At 29.1% G+C, this 10583-nt stretch overlaps 1 protein-coding gene across 1 annotated transcript; it reads right to left on the bottom strand.

Moving 5' to 3' along the window:
* Positions 1 to 5692: 5692 nt before the first annotated feature.
* LOC123910665 (WAT1-related protein At1g68170-like) lies at positions 5693 to 9677 on the bottom strand. Its single transcript, XM_045961843.1, has 7 exons — positions 9308 to 9677; positions 8737 to 8799; positions 7723 to 7839; positions 7264 to 7525; positions 7018 to 7176; positions 6311 to 6462; positions 5693 to 6150 (listed from the first exon to the last, which is right to left on the bottom strand). The coding sequence occupies exons 1-7, from the start codon at positions 9511 to 9513 to the stop codon at positions 5967 to 5969; spliced, it is 1143 nt and encodes a 380-aa protein (XP_045817799.1). The 5' UTR covers positions 9514 to 9677; the 3' UTR covers positions 5693 to 5966.
* Positions 9678 to 10583: the final 906 nt, after the last annotated feature.

The raw sequence follows: 10583 nt of genomic DNA, 5'->3' as shown, positions 1-10583 counted from the left end.
GATAGTTGAGATGTGCATATCTACCTTGATAAGTAGTAGTTTAAATATTAAAATCGACTTTGGAAATAAAAATTGCATTACATGCATCTTCAATATAAGAAAAAGAAATTGCAATATAGTTAGTTTTATAAAATTCAAAAGAAATTGGACCTTAAGAATATCTTCATGCTTATATTATTTAAAAAATTTCCTGTGGCATGAACTACACCAATAAACTTGAAAAAAATTCTCAATATATGTTACAAAAATTTCTATATATCGCTTTGATTGTTAATTTATAGTAGTAACAAGTTTGTAGAGCACATTAACTGAAGCAAATGCAATTTCACCATAATACTGGCTTCACAGTGAAAAATGCAAAGAAAAATGAATGGCAATAATATAAGTTTTTTTTATGCTTGGGGTGTCACAGTGAATTGTTGGAATCTATTACCATTTGCGCAAACGATGCAGGCACATAGAATTTTCGGCATTAGAAATTTTGCTTTTCCTTTTGCAGGCAAGTCTTGTTAGCACTTAGCACTTAGCACTCATACTTTATAAATTAAATATTTGTGAACAATGTTGTACCACATAATTTAGTTGGGTGTGTACTATCATCAATCATTTAATATAAATCTCTCACAAGATCAAATTTAGTAATTTTTATTGAAATTTAAAATGATCACACAGCAGAAAAATGGGAGTAGACCACTGGCTAGAATTAAATGTAAATAATGTCTTCCCCTAATTAACTCAAAGTGGAAATGACTTTTAAGGGCTCATATTTTTTTTTTTTTTTTTAAGACTTCAATTAAATTTGGTTTTGTTTTTTTTGTCATGTAGCTTAGTTTCTAGAAATTCTACTCTTAAGGTGAATAAATGAGATAACCGGAGTTTAAACCTCAACTTCTACATATATAATGCATTGTCCTCGTCAACTGAGCTAAGCTCACGAGATATTAAATTTGGTTTCTAGTTATCTCTAGAGTTGTCAAATGATATGTTCTACTCCAGACCAACGGATTGAACTATATAAATGGGCCAAATTAATTAAATTAATCCCCTCATTATTGAGCTAATGAGCTGCATATGATTAAGTAAATTTTAGGTTTGGCGTGATTTAAAAACAAACTTTGTCAAAAAAAATAAAATCCAAACATACCATATTTCAAAACAAACTTTGCAGTGATTGAAAAACACTCCAAATTTTGTAAAAAAAAATCCAAATAAATGAGACAAGAGAAAAAGAGTAAAAGGTAAAAAGAAGACTAATTTCGAAGGAATAAAGTTCCAATTGCATAGTTTTTATGCAGTTTGCGAACGCCTTACGGAGGGAGTCATGTGTTGAGAAATCAGCATTCGAGGATGCTCCAAGCTTTGCGAAAAAATTCAGGCATTGATTACCTTCTTTAAGAATGTGACGAAGGAAAACATTGTTTTGGAAAATAAACTTTTTTCTATTCTGGATCAAAACTGTTTGAACCAACTCAACAATAGTTCAAGATTCGATTCGGTAATTAACTCATTAAACATGGTTCATGAACCAAATGAGTCGAACCGAGTAGCAGACAAACTCGTACTACTTTGATAAACTGATGTCTCACAAACACAATTATTTATCTAGTTCTAGTGTAATTTTTTTTATTTTAATATAGAATATCGATCACATTCAAATTTTATTTCCTTCAACTACACAAATTAATAATATATAAAAAATTATTAATAATTTTAAAAGTTTTTATAATTTTTTTTTCTTTCAAAAATCACTTGAAGATTTTCATAGTGGGCTAACAACACAAAGCCCATTGAACTAGCTTAACCTGACCCAATTTTTACAGGGCTAATTGATATCGGTTACAAATAGGAAATTTCTTTTGACACCCCCTATATGTACTCGCGCTACCTGCAAATTTCTCAAAATATTTGCTCACCACTTAAGTTGTGAATTGAGTTCGCACCTTTGGTAGCAAACATACTTATTTTTATCTCAACTCCAATGTTTACACACGTCATACCTCCTATGGAAAATTGAAACCTCTTTCTTTTTTTTCTTTTTTCTTTTTTAATTTTTCAATCACTCACTCATGCAATGTTTCACTTAAAAATTAAAATATTTTCACGAGGGTGAAAGAACAGCTCTATTTTAACTTGTGAACGATGTTTCATTCAAAATATTTTTCATAGGGTTGAAGGAAGGATGAGGGGCAAAAAAAAAAAAGAATTTTTATAAAGTTCGCTAGTTAAAGTGTGAACTGAGTTCACACATTAAATAGCGAACCGTGTTTTTTCAAATTTTGTAATTTTATACACTCTCGACTTAACATGTGAAGGAGGTAAAATTGAAAAGACAAGGGCGAAAAAAAATTCTCTTAAGAATTTAATGTTCTTTTTGAGGCATAGCCCATGTTAATAGACAAGTTAATGGATCGCCCTGTTAAGAGTCGTTTGTTTTATCTTTAAAATTTTTTTTTTTTTTTTTGTATTTTTTAAAATAATTTTTATTATAATTTAAAAAAAAAAAAGACGTAAGTACTCTGGTAACAGTACTTCTGTGTTAGAAAAAAGTATTGTTCATTATTGTAACTTGATAATTTGTTTGAGTCTATATAATAATACTACTAATATTCAATGAACATTGTTACTGTTAAACCCACTATCAAAATATAAATTAATGGAGATTGGAGGCTAAGCTACCGGCGGCCTTTTCACCAACCATAACATGGTGGTATTATATTCCTTTACAACATAATGGCCAAAACAAAAATATTCGTTAACAACGTAGTACCAATTAATTTTTTAAATACTGAGTATCTTTTTCAAAGGGCTTTGTTTTTATATTATTTTTTTCCCAAAATAGAAGAAACTACTACTTTTTTTTTTTAAACCAAAAGGAGAGAAGACAATAGAAGGTTGGAAAGTTGAGAGACAATTAAAACTTTTTTTTTTCTTCAAGTAATCTATTAATCAGACTCACGCATTAAGTGTAAAAAAGTTTGGAACTCTGACTCGAAATTTGGTCTCTCTGTGACCATATATAATCAATTGAGCTGTATTTATGGAACAACAAAAACTGTATTTTATACAAGGAAAATGATTAGTGGCACGACAATATTTGTCGTAAAAAATGCACGACGCGTCCATGTTTTTCAATATAATTTTTCTCTCTTATTTTATGAGCCAGAATCATTGATTTAATTTGTATTGCATTTTTAATGTGAAATTAATATCACAAACATATTCCCTCGGTGCCAAAATACAAGCAAAAATGAGTCAAAGAAACTAGATGTATTTGATTAAAAATTTGGACCAAATATATTTATTTTTGTTGATCTACTTTTGCTTATATTTTGGTTCGGAGGAGTATATAACATTGAAAAAAAAAAACTCAAACATATATCTTCATATAGTAGTAATCCAGATCAATCATACCAATTGTTAGAAAATTGACATTTGGCTTTGAACATATATATACGTGTAACTTTTTAAGTTAAAGTGTATTATGGGTTATACTGTGTGCTTACTTCTTTGTTTAATTAGTTTGATTTATTCTTGAAACGAATAACTATAGATATGAAGTTGATTTATGAGAAAATTAATTGTCGTGTAAATTCGACGAGAAGAGCGTCGTGCCATATAGCACAGCTCTTTATACAATGATATAATAATCCCAAATAAAGATGAAATGTAATAAAAAAAAAATATATAAAATAATTGCTAAAAAAGAAAAGCTATTCTGGACGTAAAATAGAAAATAAGTAATTATTAAAAAAGTTCAAAAAAAAAAAAAGAATTATCAAACAATCATAAGAGCACTTATGTAACTACAGTAGCACACACAACCTAGTGGAGGTCTTGATTTCCATTATTAGTTATGAATAATAAATTAATTAAAGATGTATGCCTTGCAGCCTCGAGCTAATTCGTGCTTCCAACTGGAGTGATCAATATATATGTTTGATGTTGATTATAATATATATATATAAGCTTGCATATGCATGTTAATGTTAATTGGCAACCAAACACATTATTTTATGAATTAATAATTGGTTTTAAGTACAATGTTTAAGCTTTTTACAAATGCATTTGTATATAAAGGGCTGATATTGGAAAACACGTGGTTGGAAGGAACACATGAACTTTGTACCTTCATTTTTTATTTATAAAAAAATTATAAGCAACTTTATACCTTTCATTTGATAGTATGATGAATACATTGTCCTATTATTCATTGCTATTTATACCATTAAATTTGACTTTCTATATATGGATCAAGCTCAAACCAGAAGAAAGAAAATAGCATTAAAATTGGCCAATACGATATCCACTATGTATAAGCTAGCTAGCACTAATAAATAATAACTCGTGCTGAATTCAGGCTCATACCTTACCTATATAGTGGAGTGGAATTTATCAATTAAGCCACTATGCTTTATGCATTTATAGAATCACATACAGGGTCAGACTAAAATCAGTGAAAGTAACTTTGTTTTGTTTGTCTCTTTAAGTCCATAGACATAGTCCCTTTGTTAGGCTTTTACCCGCACCACTCTTCTTGCCCACTTTTTAATGTCTAGCTGAAGAACTATAGAAGTCAACCTTATTCAAAAAGCTGATATTTTCAGAGTCACTCAAGATTTAAAGATTTGAAGAAGATGTCGAAGGTTATAAGTTTGGATCATTTGAATTAAGGTGTGTGTTGAAGTATAATTCAAATGTCATACCAGATGGTTCAACATCTGTATATAATTCAAATGTCTTAAAAGATGGTTTAACATCTGTGTAGTTCAGATGTCCTACATTTGAATTAGGGAAGTTAGTTACGGTTATCGTGGTTGTGTATTGTTAGTTAGTTGTTGCTTAGTGTGCAAGTAACGGAATACAACTAACAATGTAACTTTCTCTTATCCTCTCTTAGTCTCTCAACCTTTCTCTTACCTTCCACTCTCAAACTCTAACAAACCTGTCGTGTTCTGGTGATTCAAAGTTCATAACTCAATTGTGAGAGTGTCTATCATATTCAATTAAAATTAGCTCTAGTGAAAGAAAGTTATGAAGAAAAAAATATTGATTTTTTTTTTTTATAAACAAAAGTAATTCATTATTATGGCTTTGTAAAGAGTGGTTCAAATGATGCATTGTGCATAAGTCATTATTATGGCTTTGTAAAGAGTGGTTGAAAATTTATATCATATTGATCATCCATAATTTTTTTAAAGAAAGTGAAGATCATTTGATATGTTATTAAAATCCATCAAAATTAACGCTTTATGAGTTTTTATTAAATACCGTTAATTTTACATATAACAACGACAACTAAAATGACGATATTAAAATCATTTTCTCGATTTATTAACCAAAATCATAAAACAATCAGTATTCTTTATTGAATCGAATATAAATCTATGTTCCTTCCAGTGTTTAACAAAATTATAACATCATTTTTTTTTTGGACAAATATAACATTCTGGTACAAACAACAAAGTTAACATTTTAGTACACATCTTATTTAGATATATATTGGTACATTGCTGAAGTGAATAATTTTGATAGGTCCAAAATTTAATAAATACTAATTGTAAATCTATTAGACTTATCTACCTAAACGGTATATCAATGCATATACAAATAAAATGTATAGTGAAGAATTAAAAAAAGAAGAAGAAGAAGAAGAAGATTATAACATCGTTAACAAGCAAGAGATATATAAATCTAAGCAGTTCAATTAAAATAATTCCAATTATATGTGTAAAACTCCACCCAATTAAACACTCTTATGCTCTCTTTCCAGTGTTTCACTAGTAGCAGAAGCATTTTGTGCCTATATATGTAGGAGTTTGGTACATAAAGTAATTTGATATAAATCTTAGTCATTACGAACAATTTTTTCTCATTTTCCTCGATCTTGTACATACATACATGTTCATCTTGCCCTTGATGTTCTTCTTCTTATTGTGAATCTTCATTAATCCTTAACCACTTGTAACTTATTTACTTTGAGATTGACCATTGCTAATATTATGGTTGTTTTTATCTTCTACAACTATATCAACTGTGCCAAATTTATTAGAGCTTTGTGATGGCACTAATTGGTTTTTTTTCTTCATCTCTTCACTTTTACCCCACAAAACCACATACAACCCACATACAATTAACATTGCTCCAATAATGCTGAAATTATTAACAAAAAGAAAAAAAGGATTTCAAGTTAGTATATTTCACCCAAAAAATTAAAACACATTGAGAACAATTAAACTTAAGCAACATGGAATTATTACATAAAATATTATTAGAATGATTAATAAATTCAAAATAGGATAAGAAAACTTACGTTCCAAGGTATAGCTTCTCATTCAACATGGTACAACTAGCCAAGGCCACAATAACAAGCATTAGAGGGTTAAAAATAGAGGCAAACAATGGACCTCTCATATGCACACACCATGAAGTTACAGCTATCATTACTCCTGAAACCACTATACCCTGTGCCACACAATTAACATGAAGTAACAATTAATAAAAGGTGTGAAAATTATAATAAGCTATTAAGCTTAGGGGGTATTAATTAGTCATATCATATCATATACTTGTAAATAATAAGCTTACATACATTTGTTGTTTCCCAATTTTGATCAAAATTAACTTTCAGTCCACTTATTTTTAAAATTGAGTTTTTGGTCGCATTTTTTAAAACATTTTGGTGGTTTTTTATCTCTCATTTCTTAGAATGTGTCTTCATCATTAATAACGGTACAATTGAGTTAGACATAACTAAGTTCAATTATGTCACATAATTAATGATGACGACGAATGCATGGTAAAAAAAAAAGGAGACCAAAGAAACTCAAAGATCTAAATTTTTTTTTTTGGGTTAGATAGCCTAGTGACTTGAAATTCCTTAATTCCACCTTTAATAATAGATAAGTGGAGTGTTCAGGATTCGAATCTCGACTGCTTCATATAAAATGTTGATGTCCCAACCAAATAAGATAAGCATAAGAAGTGATAGTTAAAATTGAAGCATGAGAAATGTATTACCGCATAAGCAACAGTTATTAGCCTAATATTCCAACCCAACTTCCATTCACTTAAATCCCTTTCAAAGCATAGAGCAAACACAATGGAAATTAGTGACGCCCAAAATGACATCAATGCTGTGCTTGAGTAATGAGTTGGGTACTTTTCACTAAATTTTGCCTGTTCACAAGTTTAATTAATTTAATTAACCACCCAAAAATTGTATAGTTGACAATTAAAATATTAATTGACAAAGTTAAAACTTACATGAATAATAAGCCATAATGCATAAGAGATGGTACTGGCCAAGGCACATATAGAGCCCAAAATGGCATTACCAGTGGATATAGTAGCTTGTGTGTTCGATCCAACGACGCCGTTTTTGTGATGCAAAAGGTTTAAGTGAAACGAACCTATCTTGATTTCAATGCCTTTAACAAATGTCAATATCATTGCCCCACCAATTCCAGTTATTGTACCTATTATCTTTGCCTTCCCTGCTTTCGTTCTCAAATTTAATTTTTCCATACTGAAAATATATTTTTCATTTGGATTAGCCAAAATAATTTTTTCATTGGATTATCCAAAATGATTTGTGTACTATAATTTGATATATATAATTTAGAAAAATGTTAAACAGTGTTCCGGAATAATGATTACAATAATAAAAATAATAATATAATCTTAAAAGTAGTATATTCAATTTTAAAAATTAATAATACTTACCCAAAGGAAAGGGCCATGATAAAGGTTACAGCAGGCACAAGGTTAGCCATTGCGGATGTAAATGTTACCGAAGTTAAAGCCATGGCTTCTAAGTGGAAGTTTTGAGCTAATGCTCCTCTACATATATAAAAACCAAATTAAAGCCTTAGTCCATTTATAAATAAACTAACAGTTTTCATTCAATGAATTATAGTAAAAGAAACAGTTTTAGAGAGAATAATATAAATAGATGGCTGAAACGATGACAATACGAACAATAGAAGAAGATAAGTAGTAGAGGATCCAAATCCTTCTAAGAACATCTCTACCGTATTACATGATCATTTGTCTCCACTATGAAAGTGCTTGAATATAACAACCCTATTATGAGTCACTTTCAAATTAAAGTATTATCATTTGTATGATAAGGATCTCAATTGACCAAACAAAGACAAATTAGTAATTAAATATATATTATTAATTAATTAAATTAGTAATCTAACCATTCTTATTACTTATCGTATCATCAAAATGTAACTAAAAACAACGCAACTGTGATGGAAAATTAGCTGAGATCATTTAATGTCAGAACTGACCATCATTCAGTGTATTAGATACTCACGGTGAAAAAACAATATAACCTATAAAAAATATAGACCATAAAAATAAAAATAAAATTATAATAAAGAGAAACACATGTGTCGTACCCTCGTACATTAGTTTTAAATAGTTTCTCCTCTTAATTTTTTTAACCAAATATTTATTTATTTATTTAAAATATCTTTTCCCTCCTTTCCACTAAAATTTATCTCCCGTCATTTCCTTTCAACTAAACAGACCCTTAAACAAATTCCGCATTTTAACCACTACTAAACACTTGTTCTGTTTCTCTTCAAAACAGAACCTAAAGAAAAGTTTCATTCAAACGAGAATTAAGGAGCAAACTAGCATATATATATATATATATATATATATATATATATATATATATATATATATATATAAAATAAAATAATACATGTAATTACTACATACCCAAACAAACCGCAAAGAAAAGACTGAAACAGTATCGTCCAAGTCATCTTTGTCCTCTTCTTCCTGCACCCAACAAAAATCATTATTTTGTTCTGTTTTCAATTAGTGAGGTAATTAGCTTAATTTTACTAGCTTCTCCACTTTCCTAAACAAGCATGTATGAAAAGACATGCTCTCGAATCTTCAAAAGAACGTTCTCAAACTCTTTTAGCCAAGAAAGTGCATATATTCTCTATTACCAGTTAACAATAATCTCTACCATCAATTATAATTAAAGAAGGAAGATAGATAGGTGTCAACCCACTCGGGTTGGTTTAGTAGTGTTAGCTTGGAAACTTGAGCGTGTTTATCTCAAAATCTCAAGTTCGATTCCCTCTGGTGCCACTTTTGATGGGCTAGTCTATACAGAACAAACAATTCTCCGCAAGTGAGCGGTGAGATTGATTCCTAGGATTACTCGTACTTAGACCGAATACCGAGTTTTTTAAATAAATAAAAAAAAAGAAGAGAGATAGATGAATTTAAGTGTGTGTGTGTGTGAATGAATGAATATTAAAGATGAATTATTGACCTTTCAAGAAAGAAAGCAAGAGGAGCAATGAAAGCAGTTGCAAATATAAAACGGTAAGCAACAACAATCCTTAAGTTCATGCCATCATTAACAGCAAGCTTGTAAAGAAGATTAACACCAGCAAATGCTATTTGCACCATTATCATTAACAAAGTTGGCTTTAAACCTTGCATTACATTGCACAAATTCTCCATCATCATCATCATCACCACACCAAACTACTAGTATATATGTGTTGAAAATTTCACTTAAATAATTAGAGCAGTGTAAATTAGTAACATATATATATATGCTTAATGAAATGAAGGGAAGAGAAGAGGGGGTGTATTTATAAATGGTAGTGACCTGTGAGTGCATGTCCCATCATTCCGATTACAAAGGTGGAAGGAATTGATTAATTAAAGCATCGTTGGTTTGCCACGTCATCATCTATACTCTAGAAAAAACTTGCACGATTTTGCTTCCTATTTGACGTGTGAATTTGGTTTAGGGTCTACTTTAATTTGTGCCCAAATGTGTATATTTGTTAGTTAAATAATTAGTGTGATTTTCATATATATATATATATATATATATATATATATACTCCCTCGGTTCCAAAATATAAGCAAAAATCAGTCAAAGAAACTTGATGTATTTGGTTCAAAATATGGACTAAATACATTCAATTTTTTTGTATATATATATATATATATATATATATATTCGGTCCTTTTTACAAGAAATAAAAGTAACAAAAAAAAAATTGGTTCTTTTTATAAGAAATTTTAACCAATTTTCAAATATTTTCAATGTTTAATTTCACTTATGTCTTTATTTTATTATGAGAGAGAATATTAAAAATAAGTAAGTTAGTTGAATTAAGAGTAATTAAATAAGAGTTTACATAGAATACACTTAAATATATAAGAGTATTAAATGAAAATAACCTTAGTCTGTGTAATTTTTTCAGAAAGTTCCTTATAATTTTTATGTTACCCCGTCTTTTTGAGGTATATATTAATTTGTTTTAAGATGAAAAATTATTTTTTATCTAGAGCATATCCAATTAATAATTTTGTTGTCATCAATGTTACTGGTCTAATGGCATAAATATTTTTGGCACTTAAATACAAACGTATTTGTAGACTTTAACGTGAATGTTGTGAATTTGTTTATTAATTTACCTTTTTTATTTTTAGCAATTTTAACTTTGTGTTGCATCAATGTGCTTTATGGATTTTTAGCAATGTTATATAAAGCCAAACAAACAGTTTCAAGTTACAGTAGCAGTTTC

Source organism: Trifolium pratense, linkage group LG2 (genome assembly GCF_020283565.1).
Source record: "Trifolium pratense cultivar HEN17-A07 linkage group LG2, ARS_RC_1.1, whole genome shotgun sequence".
NCBI lineage: Eukaryota > Viridiplantae > Streptophyta > Magnoliopsida > Fabales > Fabaceae > Trifolium > Trifolium pratense.
The sequence above is the reverse complement of the archived record's forward strand: the minus strand, read 5'-3'. Positions and strand labels throughout refer to the sequence as shown.

What these genes read in the sequence shown, in the direction of transcription:
- LOC123910665 (XM_045961843.1), bottom strand. Translation starts at nt 9,513, where the DNA reads ATGATGATGATGATGGAGAATTTGTGCAATGTAATGCAAGGTTTAAAG. An exon ending in CTTGCTTTCTTTCTTGAAAG is followed by an intron (nt 8,800 to 9,307) that starts GTCAATAATTCA and finishes TGTTGGGTGCAG; the next exon opens with GAAGAAGAGGACAAAGATGA. An exon ending in CATTATGGCTTATTATTCAT is followed by an intron (nt 7,177 to 7,263) that starts GTAAGTTTTAAC and finishes ACTTGTGAACAG; the next exon opens with GCAAAATTTAGTGAAAAGTA.